General features: G+C 29.2%; 1 protein-coding gene and 1 non-coding gene across 16 annotated transcripts; both read right to left on the bottom strand.

Annotated features, from left to right (window-relative positions):
• Window positions 1-6,900: 6,900 nt before the first annotated feature.
• Window positions 6,901-21,641, bottom strand: LOC114266691 (large ribosomal subunit protein bL12c-like). 15 transcript variants are annotated; one of them, XR_014347880.1, is made up of 4 exons: window positions 21,044-21,641; window positions 16,687-16,746; window positions 15,983-16,108; window positions 6,901-7,384 (listed from the first exon to the last, which is right to left on the bottom strand). XR_014347880.1 is itself a non-coding variant. In XM_082900506.1 (2 exons), exon 1 carries the CDS (start codon window positions 21,596-21,598, stop codon window positions 21,071-21,073), a length of 528 nt encoding a protein of 175 aa, XP_082756632.1. In that variant the 5' UTR covers window positions 21,599-21,641; the 3' UTR covers window positions 11,148-14,842; window positions 21,044-21,070. The 15 variants fall into 15 exon arrangements, 2 of the variants coding, with proteins under 2 accessions (XP_082756632.1, XP_082756623.1); XR_014347874.1 differs by lacking the exon at window positions 16,687-16,746 and adding an exon at window positions 14,776-14,842 and having other exon boundaries at window positions 21,044-21,640; XR_014347876.1 differs by lacking the exon at window positions 6,901-7,384 and adding an exon at window positions 11,148-11,640.
• A 146-nt stretch (window positions 21,642-21,787) lies between these two features.
• On the bottom strand, window positions 21,788-21,859 carry TRNAP-UGG (transfer RNA proline (anticodon UGG)). Its single transcript has one exon. It is a non-coding gene; the product is annotated as a tRNA-Pro (tRNA).
• Between the last annotated feature and the right edge of the window lie 436 nt (window positions 21,860-22,295).

Here is a 22,295-nt window from a genome sequence, read left to right on the forward strand (position 1 = left end):
ATAAATTGAAATTTCAGAGAAAATTAATGTCAATCAGTCAAGGCACATAAGTTATTCCATATAAGATATTGCATCGTAGAGGAAATTGATCTCAATCAATTAAAGCACAAGGAGAGAAACAAAGCAATGATCAGAGAAATTTTGGAATTTCACTGAGAATGCAGTGGCGATAGAAATCTAATTTGTCGAGGTGCAAGAGAGTGGATTAGTGTTTTCTACAACTGTTTGGTCAAGCTTTGTAGGTTCCACTTGGTACATCTTGGGAAATCAGTTGTGTTATTATCTTCCCAGTCAATGATATTCGCATGTTCACATAGCCAATACTGTTATGGAAATTGAAGTAATTAAATTTTGCTAAACACACAAATTTGTAAGTATCATAATTGTAAATTTGAATGGAAATTCTACTTACCAACAATGCAATGACACACCCCGTAACTTTTTTTAGAGTTTTGTGCAATACCGTTATAGAATCGATCAATGTTGTTGTGATTGCTTCTAGCCAATCATACCACTTCATTGATTCAAGAGGCTCCACATACTTGATATAAACTCACCCTATTGAATTCCCATTTGTTGCAAAAAATAGGATGAGACACAAGTACAAGATAACAATGATTGCTACATCTTTAAAGTCAGTTGGTTGCTTGCCTTTCATTGCTTTGACCAACACATTCTTAAGAACAGGACCAGTGAGCCTTGTGTCCTTTGGGAATGTTCGCTTTAGAAATGCAATCTTTGGTTTTTTTGAGTATCTTAATGACATGGCTTCTTTACCATCTTGCAAATCAAAAATTAAGGTCATGTCATTGGTTGTAAAGATCAAGTTCTTTTTACTAGCTGTGAATGCTTTCGTTTTTTCATTGTAACGTTGGATTATTGCACCTACATCATCATCAGATTTCCTAGACTTCCTTAGATCCATCCTTCCAGTGGTTAGAGCTTGGATCAAATACCATAATGGAGTCTTTTGAAGCTCTACAAGTTGGTTTGAATTGAATTTAAGGGTTTGAAAAAATGAGACAATAGATGAGAGGTTGGATCGGTATTGGATGTTGTAATGAGCTCTCATTTTTTGGAGTTTAACAGGTTTTTCCCCTCTTGAGCTTGAGTCTTTTGAAGTTGGGGTATTCATCTTGATTCTTGTTGCTTCATCACCTTGGACTTGTGTTTTTTGGCAAGGAGTTTGTGGTGTTTTGTTGCCCTTTGATCTAAGATCATAAGAAAACTCAGAGAGTTTCTATTTCTTTTGTGGTGTTTCTAGTGTTTTGTTGCTTTTGCGTTTCGCCATTTCTAGACAATGAAAACATAAAGATGTCAACATTAAATCCCAAAGAAAATTAAACATGCTACAAAAAATTGAACATGTCAGAGAAAATTACACATAAGGGAGAAAACTAAGGTGGCTAGAGAAAATTATACATTGAAAGTTAAATGTCACAGTACTAATTATTTTCCTGTGGAATACATCTAGCCACAGAAAATTTTCATTCCTAGAGAAAATCAAAAAAGCAACATAAACATGCCAGAGAAATCAACATGGGATAAAAGTAGTGCAGCTAGAGAAAATTATAAATTCCAGAAAAACTTAGATATAGGCCAAAGAATACTAAGTGTTTTCGTGTGGAATACGTGTTACCACAGATAATTTCCATTTCTAGAGAAAGTAAACAAAGCAACATAAACATGACAGAATTTTTTTTAAAAAATTGATAAAAATTACATATAGATGTAAAATATAGCTAGAGAAAATTCAAGAAAGAAACATAAATTTAGCAACCACAGAAAATGAAAATGCCAAAGAAAATTCAAACACATTCTAGAGAAAATTTTCATTCCATTATATTAAAATAGCAGAGAAATTTACATACACAACCAGAGAAATTTAAATATGACAGAGACATACAAAGGAGAAAAGTGATGTGGCCAGAAAAAATCAAAATGCCAAAGAAACTTAGCCACAGACAAGAGAGTAATATTACATATAGATGTAAAATATAGTCAAAGAAAATTCAAACAGATTCTAGAAAAAATTACACATTCAAGAGAAAATTTTCATTTCATAATATTAAAATGCTAGAGAAATTTACAAACAGTCAGAGAAAATTAAACATGACAGACACACACAAGAGAGAAAAGTGATGTGGCTAGAGAAAATTATAAATGCCAGATAAACATAGACACAGACAAGAGAGTAAAATTACATATAGATGTAAAATATAGCCAGCGAAAATTCAAGAAAGAAACATAAATCTAGCAAGCATAGAAAATGAAAATGAAAATGACACATGCTAGAGAAAATTAAACATGACAAGCCAGAGAAGTTTATAGAGTAGAGAAATTTGAATGAATTGTATTTGAAAATTACATGGAGAAATACAGAGAAATTAATCATGCCAGAGAAAATAGGGGAATAAACATGCCAAAGAAAATTCAAAAAAGAAACATAAATCAAGCCAATACCAGAGAAATTCAAATGACAGAAAAATTTGTAGACAAAATCACACAAACATCTTTAAGATTAAGTTCAAAATTTAGAGAAATAACATTTTTCAAATTCATGTAGCTTTTTATTACAAAATTGACACCCCAATAAATAGAAGGCTAATATAATATGCAATTAATTGTATTTCCAGAGAAAAACTCGTTGGATTGTAGAAAACTTACCAGAGTGATGATGAAACCCTAATTACGAACTGATATGCCCTCAGATGAAAATACAATGAGATGAAGATGAACTGAGAGGACGATGAACAGTGAAAACAAGTTAGAGAAATTTGTGAGGAAGGAATGGAAAAGATTTTGACAGAAGATAATGAAGCTGTAATGTCGATAATGAAGATGATTGTGAAACCCTAATTCTCCTGTTCTCTTGCTCATGAAGGTGGTTGGATTTTTGGAATGGAACTGAGTCGTCGAAATCCAATGGAGTGTTCTTAGTTGATTTGTGAAGGGTATTTTGGTCCAAGAAAGAATTAAAAATGTGTGCGTTCCAGTTGGGGGATCTGATGCATCATCCTTTTTTTTTGGTGTCCTCTATCCTTTAAATTACTATTATTAGGGACCTCAAAAAAAATTCCCCTTTTGTTTTTTGTATTTTTTTATTTTTAGTGAATATTTTTTAAATTTTAAATAATTTTTTAACCAATTTAGATGCACCTTACTTAGATGTATTTAAAAAGTAAAATATTTATAAAAATCAATAAATATACAAGAATATAAAAAAAAATGTACTAAATTCTCATATATTTTTTTATTTTTTGGTATTTAGTGAATTTTCTCTAGATTTTTTCATAAATATTATACTTTTTAAGTATATTTATGTTAGGTGTATCTAAAAATTTTAAAAAATGTTTAGAATATTAAAAAAATTCAGTAAAAACAAAAAATAAAATGAAAAATAAAAAATTTTAATTTTTTGAAAAGTAAATCCTGAAAATCCAAACCAAACAAGTTGGATATTTGTACCCTTTTTTTTGTGTGCCTTTTTAATTTCTCATAGAAAAAGAAAAATAATCTAATAAATTTAACAAAAAATTATGAGTTTATCTTTTATTATTGGAAGTTGTTTTTCACTCAAATTGATGTATTTTTTTAGAATAGAAAAAATAATGTAAGAATTTAAACTTTAGTTTGAATATTATATTAGTTTTTATTTTTCATTTTGTGTTTTTAGATTGACAAATATTGAGTGCATATAGTATACTGGAGTAAAAATATTTTAAAAATAAATAAAATATTATTGTTATTATTTTTTGTTATTTTTTTTTAGAATATCTCCAACTCTTCACCTTTATTTTTATCTATTTTAAATCTACAAATAACTGAATAAAACAATTTTGCATCTCCAACCCTTTTACTAATATATAAAATAGGAAATTTAGGATTCGTTTGAAATGTGGATTGACTTTTTGAATTTTTGATTATTTTAATTTGGGGCTAAAAAGTCTTATTTGGAATGAGTATTTTCATTTTTTTGACTTTTATATGATAAAAAATAAAATAATTATAATTTCGATGTGATATTTTATCTTATTAATTTTTTTAACTTATTTTATTTTTTTTAAACTATTTTAGTCCCGTAGCCACTTCCCAAAAGAAATGCTTACACATCAAGTGTTTTTTGACAAAATATTTTCAGATTAATTGAAAAAAAATTATGTATTTAATTATAAATATTTAAATTACGTATTTAATTATTAATATTTATAAATTTTATCATTGGTTTGACTTTTTAAAAAAATATATACTGATATGTAATTATCCCTATAAAATAAAGGGTGCTCAAAACCACGGGTAAATGGGATTAATATTGTCACGACCCGCTTCTCATATCCAAGGGTTAAGTATCGTGATGGTTAGTAACTGAGGTTACTTACGGCCAATTCATAAACAAATCAAATAACACGAGCGGAAGTAATATTTAAGTAAGGGTACCAAAATAACCATTAGAGCTTTTATTTTTATTACAAAAAGTATTGATCAAAAAGGTCGATATTTACATATAAAAAAGTGTTATGTATGTCTATTCCGCAGTCTCGCATCTAAGACTTTCCAGAAGTTATTTCAGAATTGCATGTTTCCTGAAAATTGGTAAACAACTATAAGCACATTGCAGAATGAGAAATATTATTCCAAGAGTATAAGGGACACGAAATAACCATGGATAGTTAATTAGGCCAAAACATTTATATAAATAAATCCTTTGAGTAGCAGAAATCATTTGAATAGCAGAACTGAAATACATAGATTATGTAAGTAAATAGCCATAACCACGGTACAGAACAGAACAGAGGTCACAGAAGTGACAATTAGAACAGAGGTACGGATTCAAGAGGTGGCTCGTACGGATTCTAGAGGTGGCTCCCACAATAGTGTAGCACTTAGTTCCGCACAGAACTTTGGTCCGCACAGAACAGAGGTACGGATTCAAGAGGTGGCTCGTACGGATTCTAGAGGTAGCTCCCACAATAGTGTAGCACTTAGTTCCGTACAGCACTTTGGTCCGCACAAAACAGAGGTAAGTGGATCCATGACAAACAGAGGACCACAAAGTGGTCAAACAGAGGCCAATAGTTATTTAAGTCCCCCAAAGCGTAGGACTCCCGTGGTGGTACTTACAAAACATAATTGTTTATAAGGTTATAGTCAAATATTTTTTAAAATATAAGCAAACATATCTATGGGTTTCCTTTTAAACAAATACGGTTCAAAAATAAAACCACGTAACAGAAACCTTTATAAAACATAACTTTTATTAATATACTAATAAAGCATAACTTGTGTAAAACAGATTTTAGTAAGTCAAAACATATGTAAAATACATTTTAGTAACTCAAAATATAATATAACTCACCTTAACTTTAATACCTTACTTTTTCTTTTCACTATTAAAGATTCTTTTAGCTCCCACTATTTTTTACTTCTTCCACTCTTTTCTTTCTTTCATTTCTCTTTTCTTCTTTCCTCTTTTCGTTTCTTTATTTCTCTCATTTCTCTCCGGGTGAAACGTCCCCCTTAAATGAAAAATACTTGGGAGCATTAATTAGTGCTCCCACTAATTAGGTGGCAGTGGGTCTCGCCATTAATGATGTGATGTTTTGGTCTTGGAGTTGTATTTTTTTTTTTTTTTTTACTTTTTTAATGCATTAGTGCTATTAGTGGTGATATTTTTAGTGGGATGAATCATTATTACCCTTTAAATAAAGAGGAGAACCCACTCTCTGACTAACACACGTGGCCGATCCTCTCATCATTTCACCGATTCGATTATAATTTCATAGATTCATTCCTATCGTCAAATATTTAAGATAATTATCTTTTGACTTAATATTTTAATATAATTATATAAATTAATTAATTCTTAATTAAATTACACATTATCACATATTAACAAAAAATTAATTATTTATTTTATTATTATGTCCATTATTATTATTATTATTTATATTTTGATCCCTAAACTTTTAATAATTATATTATTTTATAAAATTACACATAGTAATATATAATAAATTATATATTTTTCGAATTGAGAATAAATAATATTAGTATAAATTCCACAGAATAATTAAAAATCTGGGTTGTTACAATCTTCCTCCCTTTTAAAATTTCGTCCTCGAAATTTGCCATAGGTGTAAGTTATCCGCTGCGCACTCTGATAAATATATATTAGATGATTAATCTGATAGAAAATAGTATCTCAAAAAAATTTTTATCAAAAATAACTCACGGTCTAGTTGTCAAAAATTAGTTTGAGCCAAAATGAGAAATAAGAAGCGACTTTAAAAACTTTTCACTCGTTTATTTACGATAAAAATAAATAAAAATGAGAACACAATGACAAAATTATATTCAAGAATTGAAAATTTTGAGATGAACTTTTCATTGATGGGAAATAGTTTCAAAATTAGTATCTTTATAAGTTAAACCCACTTTTTTAAAAAAAACATCAAAATAAATTTTTTTTTTGAATGCTGAACTGAAAATTATCTGTATTTAATTATATTATAATTTTGGTGGGTGTTTGAGCCCGACATCCTTCTTTTTTGTCCTTTTTTCTACTATAACAAATATAAATTATATCAAATATCCTTCACAAATTAGGCACATTAAAAAAAAATATTATTATATATATAATCATATAAAATTATAATATAATTAAATCGACGAACAAAATATAATAATTCGGTACTAATTACCCGTTATCCCAATTCTTAAATGTGCGCGTGTCCTATGCTCCAATGATGATTTTATTTTTTATTTTTATAAACTATTGCTCTGATACCATTTGTCACGACCCGCTCCTCGTACCTAAGGGTTAAGCATCGTGATGGCCAGTAACTGAGGTTACCTACGGCCAATTCATAAACAAATCAAATAACGCGAGCGGAAGTAATATTTAAGTAAGGGTATCAAAATAACCATTGGAACTTCTATTTTTATTACAAAAAGTATTGATCAAAAAGGCCGATATTTACATATAAAAAAGTGCTATGTATGTCTATTCCGCAGCCTCGCATCTAAGACTTTCCAGAAACTATTTCAGAATTGCATGTTTCCTGAAAATTGGTAAACAACTCTAAGCACATGGCAGAGTGAGAAATATTATTCCAAGAGTATAAGGGACACGAAATAACCATGGATAGTTAATTAGGCCAAAACATTTATATAAATAAATCCTTTGAGTAGCAAAAATCATTTGAATAGCAGAACTGAAATACATAGATTATGTAAGTAAATAGCCATAACCACAGTACAGAACAGAACAGAGGTCACAGAAGTGACAGTCAGAACAGAGGTACGGATTCAAGAGGTGGCTCGTACGGATTCTAGAGGTGGCTCCCACAATAGTGTAGCACTTAGTTCAGCACAGCACTTTGGTCTGCACAAAACAGAGGTCAGTGGATCAGAGGGCCACAAAGTAACCAAACAGAAGCTAGTGGTTATTTAAATCCCCCAAGGCGTGAGATTCCCGTGGTGGTATTTACAAAACATAATTTTATATAAGGTCATAGCCAAATATTCTTTAAAATATTAACAGACATTTCCGTGGGTTTTCTTTTAAGCAAATAGGGTTCAGAAGATAAATCACGTAACTGAAACTTTCATAAAACATAACTTTTATTAAAAACATAACTTGTATAAAACAGATTTTGATAAGTTAAAACATATGTAAAATATATTTTGGTGACTCAAGATAAAATATAACTCAACTTCAATACCTTACTTTTTTTTTCCACTATTAAAAACACTTTTAGCTCCCACTATTTTGTCCTTCTTCCTCTCTTTTCTTTCTTTCATTTCTCTTTTCTTCTTTCTTCTTTTCGTTTCTTTCTTTCTCTCATTTCTCTCCAGGTGAAACGTCCCCTTTAAATAGCGACGAGAACCCACTCTCTGGCTAACACGTGGCCGATCCTCTCATCATTTCACCGATTCGATTATAATTTCATAGATTCATTCCTATCTTTCATAGATATTTAAGATAATTACTTTTTGACTCAATATTTTAATATAATTAATTAATTCTTAATTAAATTACACATTATCACATACTAACAGAAAATTAATTATTTATTTTATTAGTATGTCCATTATTATTATTATTATTATTATTATTATTATTTATATTTTGACCCCTAAACTTTTAATAATTATATTATTTTATAAAATTACACATAGTAATATATAACAAATTATATATTTTCCGAACTGAGATTAAATAATATTAATATAATTCCACAGAATAATTAAAAATCTGGATTGTTATAAATACTAAACCATTTGTCAAATCTCCAACTATTATATATCACCTTGTTCGATTCCATTTTTTCAAAAACAGTTTTCAAAAAGTTTTACTTTCTTATTTTTCGTATTTTTTTATTTTTACTAAATTTTTTTAATATTTTAAGATTTTTTTTACTTTTTAGACACACCTAACATAAATACACTTAAAAAGTAAAAAAATTATAAAAAAAATCTTTTAAAAATTCACTAAATACCAAAAATATAAAAAAAAATACAAAAATTCAGTGCATTTTTTATATTTTTATATATTTATTAATTTTTTAAAATATTTTTTCACAAATTTTTTACTTTTTAAATACATCTAAGTAAGATGCATCTAAAAAAATAAAAAAATGTTTAAAATTTTAAAAATAATCACTAAAAACAAAAAAATACGAAAATAAAAAAACTCAATTTTCAAAAAACTTAATCCAAAAAACTCAAACCAAATACACTGAATAATGTTAAAGACTCACATTTTGTTTTCATAAATACATTTATAATTATATGACAAAGATATAAGTCACATATAATTAAGTATATAACTAATAAAAAGTTGATACTTATCAAATCATATTATTATGGGTTGAATTGTAAGAGATTTTAAAATGTCTCAAACATTTTTTTGTACAAATGACTATTTTGAAAAAATAGTTGAAAGAAATCTTTTAGTTTTTAACTTATTTTAGATTACATCATCTCTCATATTTTTTATTTTCTTTTAAAAAAAATTAAAAAATTAACTTTTAACTATCTTCTCAAAATAACTTAAAATTTAAATATTTTTCTGCTTAGATTGTGTTTTAAAAGAAGAATTCTATTATACATATAAAATAAAATAAAAAAATAAAAACGCAACGTTGTGCATAGAAAGCGCTGGTGATTTGGTTCAAGCGCCAGGCATGGATGGAGAGCTACTAATGATGAGCCTTTTTTATTTAATTTTTACTTTAAAAATGTGATGAAAAGTTTGATTTTAACTGTTGGATTATGTCAAATCAAACTTTCAGTTCTAATTTTTACTCAGACTTAATTATTTTTTAAACAAAGAGGAAAATATTATAATTTATAGTATTTTTTTTAAAAAAATTTAACCTATCCTCAAATTGAACCTTAATAAGACCATCTCCAACGGTGAACCAAACCCAGCATCAAATTTAAATTTTGATGAAAAACCTACTTTTTCACGCTCCAACGGTTGCACCAAAGTCATACCAAAATGAGAATTCAGCAAACAAGACATCAAACTGAGATCAAGACACAGATTTTACCAAATCACTGTTACTGACCGTTGAAAATGGTACACCGGTCAACCAACCGGTTGCCCGGCCGGTTGACCAACCGGTCAACCACTAAAAGATTCAAACAGTTCAGCAAAAAAAGTTCAAACCGTTAAAAAAAAAAAAAAAAAAATTGCCTAACCGGTCAACCGGCCGGTCGACCGGCCGGTCAACCACCCCGGTTGTCCCGAAAAAAGTTCAGAAAGTTCAAAAAAAGTTCAGACAATTCGCGAAAAAAAAAAAAAAAAAATTTGCCTAACCGGTCGACCACCCGGTTGTCCCGGGATAAATTTGGTGAAGGCGAACTGTTGGAGCCTGAAGCATCAAATTCAGAAAATGGCCATTTTTTAACTCAGATTTGGTGAAATTTTTGATTCACCGTTGGAGATGCTCTAAAAGAATTGGAAGTGGTCTTTACTCATCCTTTGTTCTTTTATTTCAAAATAATTAATTGCACTTCAATTTCTACTTTCACGTGATGGAGAATTGGAAATGGTATTACTAATCCTACATTCTTTTTTGGTTTTAATTTTTTAAATTTAATTTTATAAAAATTAAGTTTTTTCTTTTTTCTTTTTGGTGAATGTTTTTAAAATTTTAAGTAATTTTTTTACTTTTTTAAATGCACATTACTTGAATATATCTAAAAAGTAAAATATTTATAAAAAATATTTTAAAAAATTAATAAATATAAAAGAATATAAAAAATATATTGAATTCTCTTATCTTTTTTTTATACATATTTTTGGTATTTAGTGAATTTTTTAAAGATTTTTTTTCTCAAATATTATACTTTTTAAGTTTATTTATATTAGGTGTATTTAAAAATTTTAAAAATTGCTTAGAATGCTAAAAAAATTCAATAAAAACAAACCAGAAAAAATACTAAAAACTAAAAAAATTTAGTTTTCTAAAAAGTGGATCCTAAAAATCCAAACCAAACAACCTAATTAAATTTTAAGATTTGATCCTTGTAACAAAATAAAATTTTAATTTTATCTATTTAAATTTTGAATTTTTGATTTGATTTTAATTTGAATCATTTTTTTTATTTTTGTTAAGTAAAATCGAAAGAAAAACAGATATTTTAATTATTAAACTCAATGAAATGTCTAAAATACTCATTTTCATTGAGTTTAATGACTATAAATTTAATTAACAAAAATTGACAAACGGTTTTAAAATAAATCAAAAATTAAGATTTAAACTAATACAATTAAAAATGCAGACTTATTTTATTAAAACGATCAAATCCAAATTTATTTATTTTTGTAATTATCTCTTGCTCTTTCCCCCCACCCTCCAAAAAAAAATTATTACTTTACACTTCAATTTATGGGTATTGTGTAAGATAAATTACACTTTCTACCACGTTTGGAATAGAAAAATACTATAGATTCTAAATAATTTATCAAATTTTTTTATCAAAACTCTCACATGGATGTAAGACCCACACAAACCCACATCTGTGTAGGTCCCAGACTCATGTAAGAAGTTTAATAAAAAATTTGATAATTTATTTAAGATCCCTAATGTAGGTGTTAGTTCTACTATTTGAAGAAAAAATTACACGGATAGTCATAATCAAAATCTGTCCATCAGTAAAATACTAGAAAATTTAATATTACATAATTGCACTTGCGATACGAGGAGTCATGACACACAATTGAGTACTAGGGAGGGGGCCGCAAGCACGCTTACTAATGTCCAGTTAGTGCCCATTAGATTTTTTGTTTCCAGTTAAAATTTGCAAACATATTAAAACTAGAGTTGGAAAATATATGCAGACAAATGTGGCTATGTGTAGCATGTACTTTGTCTAGGTACCTTAGTTTAGTCATGCATACTGTTTACAAAAATGACATATATCCATCAAAAGGTGTTCCATATCCCACTCCGTTGCTTTCCTTTCGTTAATACTCTGAACTAATGGACGGCAATCTGTAGGTATAATAGCTGCCTTCACATTGCTGTGCACACACCACCTCAATACCTCTAGAGATGCTGGAGGTTGCAATAAAATAAAAGTTCTTTTTTACAATTTGATTTCCCTTGTTATGCAAAGCTATGCAGGCTGCACCAGTTTCGGATATGAGATGCGACCACACCACACCAATTAAAAACTTGAATAAAAGAAATTGAGCTATCTGTTTAGTGAAAAATACTTGCAAGAGAATTTCTCTCTAAATTTCAATATATCGCAAGAGATAAACATAACTGATAATACTGGATAAACAATAATGATCTCTGAAAAGATAAACCAACTCAAAGATCGCTGAAAAGATAAACAATAACATAACTAAGATTATTCCACACATAATAACCAAAACGACAAAAAAAGAAAAAGAAAAACATGATTGAAGAATTGATCTAAATTGATTACTAATAATATGGAAAACTTAAAACAATCTCAATAATTTTTAAAAATAAATAAATAAAAAATAAAACTAACAAGAGCATAATAGTACCTGTAACACTGGTCAATCAAAACACAAAGAATAAAGCATAAAAACCACACATCCCTTCAAAAGCGGAGAACAAAAATGTTGCAAAAGTAAAGACTTGCACAAATGAAAAACAAAACTTCAATAAAAGTTTAACATCAAAGGTGGTCTTAAATTTTTTTGATTCATTGGACAAAGTAAGGTTGCTTTGACTCTGGATATTTTTCCAAGTGAATTTATAATCGTTTATCTCTAATACTTTATATAGCATTAGTATACACAAAATTAATGAGCTTCTCACCTTGGGGAAAAGACAGCATAAGCATATTACTTGGGCAAGATTGCCATAAATTATAGGAGAGGTATTACTTAGGCATGACTGACATGAAAGATTCTACTTTTTTTAAATAAATAAAAAAAAATTATAGAAGCAATCGTAATAGTAATTTGCCAAACAACCAGAATGCAATAACACAATGTATGATGGAATGAAAATAATGAGGAACAAATTGTTTTCTGACTTAAAAGTAGTCCACGTCATAAATGGTTACATTTTTTGTCGTATAATTTATTCAATGCAGTTTTTGTTTTGTCTAAGGCCTCGTTTGGGAATAGGCTAATTTAGTAAATTTTTTGGCTATTTGACTAAAATATGAGCTAAAAAAAACTAGTATGTTTGGGATGACTTTTTGACTTTTTACGAAAAGATGTGCAAAAAGTAGAGAGAAAAGAGAATCTTTGACTTTTTGGTATGGGTTATTGGCATGTTGGCTAATTTAGTAACTTTTTAACTTTTTGGCTAAAATGAGGGTTCCCAAACGAGGCCTAAGTTGAAATACTGAACATAATGCTTGAGATCATTATAACATTATCTGAAATATCAGGTGTGCAAATTATCAAGTAACAATTACCTTTAATTTGTGGTTCCAGCAATTTTGATAGCTAAAAATTACAATGTATTCACCTTGATCTTGTTAATCCTATGTTAATACAAACTATATTGTTGTCACAAAATCCATTATTCCCTGAAATAGAGATAGACAGTATAATTTTGGCCAACAACAAATCTCCCAATACCCATATTTATGCACACAAAACCAAAGAAAAAAGAAATTACCTGAAATATTAGGTATGCAAATTATCAAGTAACAATTATCTTTAATTTGTGGTCCCAACAATTTTGATAGCGAAAATTAGAATGTACTCATCTTGATCTCGTTAATCCTACGTATTCAAAAAAACTATATTGTTGTCACAAAATCCATTATTTCCTTGAAATAGAGTTTGGATTAAAATGATAAAAGAACGCATACTTTATAGACTAAAATTTTCTTTTACCCAATAAAATTTACTCCAAAAATTTTTAAAGCATTTTTTTTTATCAAGGAAAATGGTTAAACCAAATAAAAAAAAAAAAAAAAAAAAAATTGAAGGCGAAGAGGGAAATGAGAGTTTTGAAAAGCTCACATTTCTATTTAACCCTCTATAGTGGCTCAAGGCATTGACCCCAATCAAATTAAAACATGATTGATACTAATGTAATATAATTCTCTTTTATGATTGAAACTCAAACAAAAGTCATTTCCACACCAAAACAAAACAATGAAAAGAAAAAATTGGATCTTTAACACAAATGGACGTTTAAAAGTTATATTAAGAAATTGTTGAGGTTTATTGAACTTTTCACATCAATGATATATTTTCAATTCAATCAAAGAAATAAAATTAGTAATAATTTTTTTTAAAAAAAGTATGGGGACTTTTTGCAAGCCCATTTCACAAGGGACACGTAATGAGGCAAAGAAAACCATTGGCCAAGACTACGAGTTATACAGTTTTTTCATACTCAAAATTGAACACCATTCAACCTAAGAGTCAAATAAATAAATAAATAAAATTTTAAAAAAAAACCCCACCACCAAGAAAGGAGAAAACTTGATAGAATAACAATGAAAGTGAAATTTTGTTGCCCAAAACAAATCCCAACACCAAAGCATAATCAAATATGTATAATCTCATAGGTATAATAAAACATCCTAGTTAAAAAAAAAAACAGGTTTGTCTACTACATAATATTTCAGTAGGTTAGGGATTTCACTGGACCAAAAATTACTATTAAAAAAAAAAACTACTACAATAAACAAAAAATAGAAAAAAATAAAAATAAAACCTAAAACTACTAAAATAAACAAAAATCAAAACAAATAAACCTCAAAATAATGCAATAAGTAACAATCAAAACAAAGAAAAATGATAGTCACTAAACCTTCCTAAAATGTTGTAGGCTTAACTTCAAATGATATTCAAAATTAATACTTCCACAAACGGAGAACAAAAGAGAAATAAAAAAAATAGAAAACGAAAATCTTGTCCAATAAATATTTTAAACTACCAACGAAAAACAAAAATAAACAAATAAAGGACTATGTAAAGGAAATAATAACATAACAACTGAAACCTTTATTACCTGAACATAATGAAGCAAAATACCAAAACAACGACACGATCCTTCAAAACGGAAAAAAGAAAAAGAAGGAAGTAAATAAAGAAATAAGAAAGAATGAAAACACGGTTCATAGTTTGGCTGAAAATACTATTCACAACTCATCCATGGTTTATATATATTGTATAAATATAATCGACAAGGATCACTGACTTGGTAAAATAGAAACTTCAGTGGAAACAATATCTTGTTCAGAGTTGATTCCTCTCCTTCGTTAGCAAATATAAGTCTAAGATTAAGAAATAAACAAGAAATTGTTTACCTCTAAAGCGGGATGAATATTTGATTGTGATGGAAGTTATGCCTATCAAAATAAATTGTATTTTCCTCTGTATTATCAAAGTAAAAAAGATCAGGATAATAATTAATTATGAGATCAATATTCAAAAGAAACAACATTAACGAAATTCATAAGAACTGAAGTGACTAACGAAGTAAGAATAAAATAAGATTGATAACACTGAATTATCAAATATAGAAAACAAAACAGGAAAATCACATAATCCTGCACAATTAGAAGGGGGAAAAAAAACACTAAAAAAAAAATCCCAACAAAATTCAAAACGCCAAAAAAGAAAATTGACAACACAAATATATAAAGCCAAACAATATTAAAAATCTAAAGAGGTTTTTTTTTATTTTTTTTTATTTTTAAAGCTTTGACAAAGAGAAAAGGGCTTGATGCAACTAAAATATAGTCTAAATATCCAAAATGAAGAACATTAGAATATTAAAAAAAAAGAATGATATCATGACAGAAGAAATTATACCCAGATTTTTAAAAGTTACCCTCTAAAACTAAGATTTATAGAAAAATTATCCTATTTTTTATTTTTATTTTTTTACTCTCATTTTTATAGTTTCTACCTGCAGATCATACAACAAGAGCATGGAATTCTAAAAGCACTGGAGACATTCATGAAGATAGAAAAATCGAGCCAAAAAAAATACAACAAAATTGACGGTTTTTTATGGGTAAATTACAAACACGTCTCCTAAGGTTTACTTAAATTACAAATTGTCCCTTGTGGATCTAGAAATTACATTATGGCTCCTAAGATTTCTAATTTCATAATAAATAGGTCATTTTATTAATAAATTATCAAGTTAATTAACAGTTTTTAATAATGTTAAAATTCTATTTCAATTAATAATTCAGATAATTCTATTATTGTATAGGTAAACAGTTAAAAATTTCACTTTTTCAATTAATTTTGTTAAATAAAAAATTCTTACAGTGAGGTATTTGTAATTTTCTAAACCACAAGGGTAATTCGTATTTTAAGCAAATCTTAAGGTGCATTTGTAATTTACCCTTTTATTTATTTATATATTTATTTTTCATTTTTCAGAAACTCAACAGTACTTGAAACAAGAAAACAACATGTTTTCTTTCTCAGCAATTTAGATGTTAAAGTAACAAGCAGAATTAAAAAATACAACTCTAGAGAGAGAAACGTATTTGATACCTTAGGGATCTAAAGTGATACATCCCCTCCCAAACACAGGCGCAATGATCCACGTCAAATTGTGGAAATTACAACACACTTTGTCTCCATGGTTGAGCACAGCTTGATAAGTTTTGGAGAGAGAAACTGAGGGATAACAATAAAAAAAATTTGGAAAATTTATAAATCAGTGTTTTCTTCCCAAACAACTCATGGAAAAGTATATGATTTTAATTAGTAAAATTTATCACAAATTTGAATTTTTCTTTTACAAATATACACTAAACTGGTAATTCCCCCCCCCCCCCCCCCCCAAAAAAAAATCCATTTTATGAAAGAAAAGAAAAAAAGATACACATGGTATTGAACACAACTACACTTTCTCTTTCAAAGAAAAAGGAAAGAAAAAATAACAAATTGAAACTAACAAAGGACACAACACATGGTATTGAACGCAACTACACTTTCTCTTTCAACGAAAAAGGAAGGAAAAAATAACAAATTGAAACTAACAAAGGACACACATGAGATGCCTCATAATCTTCTTCATAAATATGAGGTTTATATAAATAAATAAATAAACCATAAAAAATGAAATGAATTTAGGGTTTTAGAGAGAAGCTATGATGAAGAAAAAAGGGAAAGAAGGGATCAAACGATAACACAAAATCATTTTAGGGTTTTGAGAGAACACGATCAATTCAGGGTTTTGAGAGATATTGTACCATGGATATATTGAAAGCTCCATTCAAGCTCGGGAAGTTCAATCTGGTTCTTGCATATTGCTGTAGCGGAAAGGGGTGAAGAGAAAGGAACCAAAAACACAAAATGAGAGAGAGAGAGAGTAGTTCATTCATTCAAGAGGGAGAGCGGAGGAACAAAAAGACTTGGTAAATAGAGAAACATGTGGAAGCATTAGCAACCATATATATTCTTTTCATGAATTTCCATTACTAACCCCCAAAGTTACAATACAAAATATTAAAGAAGGGCAAAGTAGACTTTTTAACCATTACAGAAAATACTGTTCATCAAAGGTTGAAATTACTATTCACTTCCTATCCATGCTTTATATATATTGTATAGATACGATTGCTGGAAACAAGACAAAATATAAACCAAAGAGGCAAATATGAATATTTTGAAAAAACAGTTAATGATACAATGAATTTAAATAGACAACATTCACATTAGTTTTTGACATTATGTGTTTTCAACCACGACATTTCAATGAATATGAACGCGATTCCAAGACAATAAGTTTATCAAAGAATTTTTCTTTCACAATGTGAAAGAAAAAAGGAAAAAGAAAAGATAAACAATTCATTCCTATGTTTGGTTGTACACTTTAAAATACACATTCATTCCTATGTTTTGAACACATTCATTCAAGTTTTTTTTTTTTTTTTTAATCAAAACCAGTCCACCAGTGTAACAGCCCATTAACAGTCCCAGGTATGACCCATTGAACCCCCAACATCTCATAATTTCAGACCAAACCACCCATCCAAAGAATTTGGATATAATAAAAATAATCATACGATATACATAATTCATCTCATATCCTAAACATATCATATTACATTATATCCAAATCCAATCTGGACAATTAAACAGGGCCTATATGGTTAGAACCAACCAACCAATAGAGTAATCTAGTTTCCAACTTAATTATTGGACTACAATTAACTACAAAACAAAGTTAACAATGCAATTAGAATTCCATAGCAATGAGAATAAATTTGCAAAAGAATAAGGCTAATCTTGGATTTCAAAAATAATAATTTGAAGAATTCTTTTCAAAATATAATAACTATTATGAATGAAGAATTGTGTATTCCTCTGTTATATGAACACCTAACATGCAAAAGGTAGTAATATTATGCCTCAAGTTCAACTGAACAAACAACAAGGGAGATTGAAGAACTACATTATCCTAAAGTTTCTGTTCTGCTTTTCTAATTGATATTTTGAAGTCATATTATGCCTCTGTTCTCTTCTTGTTGTTGTCAATGATGTTTCAATCTCACTATTTTTCCCTTCATTTTACAAATGAAATGAAATGATAAGCAAAACAAATTATACTAATGTGAATTTAGTATATACTAATGTTAGTATATAAATGCTAATGTTAGTATACAAATTATGCCCCTGTTCTCTTCTTGTTGCTATCAATGATGTTTCTAATTTAGTGTGAATTTAGCATTTCATTGATCCAGAGGTTGTAGATATACTAATGTTAGTATATAAACAAATTATAAGCTAAAAATAGTGAAATGAAATGAATCATTCCCTAAACAGCTCTTCTCATGGGATTTATACAAGTCCAATGCAACAACTATCCTAGAATTGTCAAAATCCAATTTAACCATAGTAAATGCTCGTAATCGACAAAACCAATAAAAAATAAAAACAAATCGTCTATTATTCAAATATTCCCTTTGTATGCAAACTTAAAAAGTAATGGAATAATCTTACCCAAAATTAAAATTATTATTTTTTCTAGAAAAAAGAAAAAAATCAATATGAAACCCTCTTTTACCCAAAATCAAAACCCACAAAATCAAACAAAGTGGCACAAAATATACACACAGGAAACAATAAAGAGACCAAAACCCTAACAAATTAACAGAACCAAAGAAAATTAAAACACTTTACAAACCCTAACTGGATCAAAAGGAACCTAAAATCGAAATACCTAACATTCTTTATCTATGTCTTTATCTTAACAGAAGCTTGGGGGTATTTGGTAGGGCTTTTTTTAGCCAACTTATGGCTTCTGGCTTTTAAATAGTTATTTTGGACTGTTTGGTTAAACTTATTTCAAACAACTTCTGATTCTAACAACTTATTTTAAGTGAAAAAAGCTGATTCTGAAAAGCTGCTCACCCCTTACTTCTGATTATCAACTTCTGCTGTGGACATATTAATTCACGGTTATACTCTTAGATTTTTTTATTTTTTATTTTTTTAAAAATAGAAAAAGACACAAATGGACTATAAAATATTATTATTATTTTTTATGAGAAATGTAGACAAATAATGAATAATAAAAAATAAAAGTTAATTAAAAAAGCTACTTTACAGCTTATTTAACAAACACTACTCAACAACTTAAATCTATAATCCAACAGGTATACCAAACAGATTAACAGCTTCTGATTAAAGTCATAATCTATAATCTGTTAAGCTATAATCTATAATCTATTTTAACAGCTACACCAAACAGCACCCTTGTGTCGTATTCTTCCATCCATGGGCTCAATTTCCGTTTGATTTGCTGGTGAACACTATGAATACCCACAAAATCAAACAAATAGGCACCACATAGGATATGTCATCGGCGGTCGCCAAAGAAGAGATGAGGGAGGAGATCGGTGAGAAGAGAGAGGAGGTGGTCAAATATAGTGGTCGGTGGAGGGAGATCACCGTTGGGAAGAGAAGGAAGGGTTCTCTGAGACAAATATAAAGAGATAGTGGGTATACATGGATCTTTTTTGTCAGTTTTCCATCAGTACCCTTGCATCTAAAGGAAAAAAGCTATAAAGCACAAGGGCAAAATCGACTATTCACTCATTGAAAAAACACTATTCATACTTGACTGAAAATACTGTTCACTTTGCATCCGTGCTTTATATATTTTGTATAGACAATGATAATGGTGGTTGTGATTTTAGTCCCTCCCTAAAATGAAATCCAATTGATTTTTCAGAAATGATACAAACTCCACAAACATCTCATCCCTACAAACCCTACGCACACGTGTCAGAGAGAGGAAAAAAAAAAACAAAATAAAACAAAAGCCAAAAACACACATGACCAATCACAATCATTTTTTGAGAGTCATGAGAGTCTCCAAAATGAGAGTCCAAAGTATTTTCCTTGATTTTTACCTAAAGAGTAATGAGCAAATAGAAAGTTATCGAAATTATTCATATCCGGTACTACTTTAAATGAATAATTATTAGTTTAAATTATCATATCATGGGGGCAATTTGAAAAGAAGTTAAAAATGCCAGTTTTTTAGCTTTTTAACTTTTTCATACAAAAAAATCATTTTTTTTTACACAAAAAGTCGCTAAAAAGACCAAAAAGTTAATTTTTTACCAATTTCTCAAAATATCACATAATTATTAATTCAAATAAATAATTAATTAATTTGTAAATAAAATAGAACATTATTCCAAGTGCATTGAATATTTTTGAAGGTTCCCAAACAACGCATAGCCAAAAAAGTAAAATGACTTCTCAAGTTAACTCTGAAAACCCAGCACGCTCAATAAGACGCCAGAAGAAGTGATGGTTTCTCTCCAACTTTCTTTCTCTAGAAAATTACTCTTAAAACCCTGGATCTTCCAAGAAAAATATAGGAAGATTCAATAAATAAGACACCCCCTTGAAGGATTTCCATGAACAATTTTAATTCAGCACTACTACATCTACCACCGAAATTTTTTCTATCCGAATGAGTTTCTTTCCGATCAAAATTTCACATTCAGTGAATAAATCATTAATCATTATAATTTCACTCTCCAACGGCCCACCGCCAAGAGACCGCCAAGTCTATTTGAGGCCTAAAAAGTTAGTACGTTTATATTTATCTCTGAATTGTCCGAATGAATGAATGAATATGTTATAGAGATATTTATTTTTCAACAACAATACATCTTTCTAAAATTAAAATTCGAATTGAACTAAATTAAAATTTGAATTGAGCTTTACTGAGGTGAAAAAAAAAAATAAAAAAGAAAAAAAAAAAAAGAGGGTTAAAACATCACATTAGATAGGTCTCACATAGACATTTGAACTCACAAATTAGACCTCCAAAACATTTTTGTTCATTTGTATCCGGTGAAAATTTAGTGGATCAAACATTTTTGCTTGAAAAAAAAAAAAAAAGGGATAAGTGAAGCTTCTATAAAATTTTAAATTATAATTCTTTATTTTGATTTTTTTTTTCCTTGTTAAAGATGCAAAATAAAATTTTCTGTTCAAGTTTTGATAACAATGCAATGCCAATTAGGATTCAACCAAAAAAAAAAATTAAAAATTCAATTCATTACAAAAACTAAGAAAATTTACCCCAATTCAATCAATTTGAATTACTGTCTAAGCAATGGCGACCTTGGCTCCAGCAGCTTCAAGCTGCTTCATGGCCTCATCAGCCTCTTTCTTCGACACACCTTCTTTAAACTTCTTCGGCAACCCCTCGATCAACTCCGTGGCCTCCTTCAAGGCCAAGCTCGGCAATGCCCTAACCGCCTTAATCGTCGCAATTCTCGCATTGCTCGGTACATCCTCAATCACCACATCGAACTCCGTCTTCTCCACGGTGGCGGCCGCAGCATCAGCGGCGGGGGCCAAGGATGCGGCGGAGACGCCGAGCTTGTCTTGGAGATACTCGACGAGTTTTTGGGCGTCTGATAGGGTTAATGTGGAGATTTCGTCACCGATCTTTGAGATGTTCTCCGGGCTTCGACGGCGGCGATTGGGCGGAGGAAGGTGGCGCGGTGGGAGGTTTGTGGCTGTCGGAATGGGAAATCTAGGGATTGGTTGGGGAAAGTGACGGAGGGGGGAATAGGATAAGCAGAGGGCGGTGTAGGATAAGAGGTTGAACAAAGAGTGTGTGGAGACCATTTGCTCTGTGAGAGAGACGCGAGAGAGAGAGAGAAGAATTGAAGATAGGATAAAGTGGGTCGGAATAAATATGGAGGCTTTTATTGACAAAATTGCCCTTCTAAATTATCAAAAAAACTAAGCGGATAGATGGTAAAAGTGGTAATTAATCGGTTTCTCACGAAAAGGGGCAAAGTTTATTAAAAAAATGGGGCATTCCGAGAATCGAACTCGGGACCTCTCGCACCCAAAGCGAGAATCATACCACTAGACCAAATGCCCTCCTTTTAATCAATTTCCAAATATAAAATATTAGTAATTAACCTCTTATTAAGCACCACTTCCAAAATAAAATTACATATAATTTAAAGTATTTTCAAGTAAATTTAAGCACCACTCATTTGATTTAGTTGGAGTAACTATTTTTTTTTTTTTTTGACAAACAAATAATTAGAGTCTATATTATAATATTTTTAATACAAATGACACTAAATGAATATAAATTTGAAACATTGAAAAATGAATTATATGTTAGGAGAAAAACAATTTACTATTCTTGTGTTTTTGAAATGTGACACCATATGGTTTAGAAAGTTGGTGTAAAATTCTACAATGTCAAGGATTTGATTCCAAGTACTGAGACTTTAACAAATTCTATTTCAATCCGGTCACGCAGGATAACATATGGGCAGATGAAAAAAATTGAAAGTAGATTAGG

This window comes from Camellia sinensis, chromosome 1 (genome assembly GCF_055761805.1).
Source record: "Camellia sinensis isolate YWXY chromosome 1, ASM5576180v1, whole genome shotgun sequence".
NCBI lineage: Eukaryota > Viridiplantae > Streptophyta > Magnoliopsida > Ericales > Theaceae > Camellia > Camellia sinensis.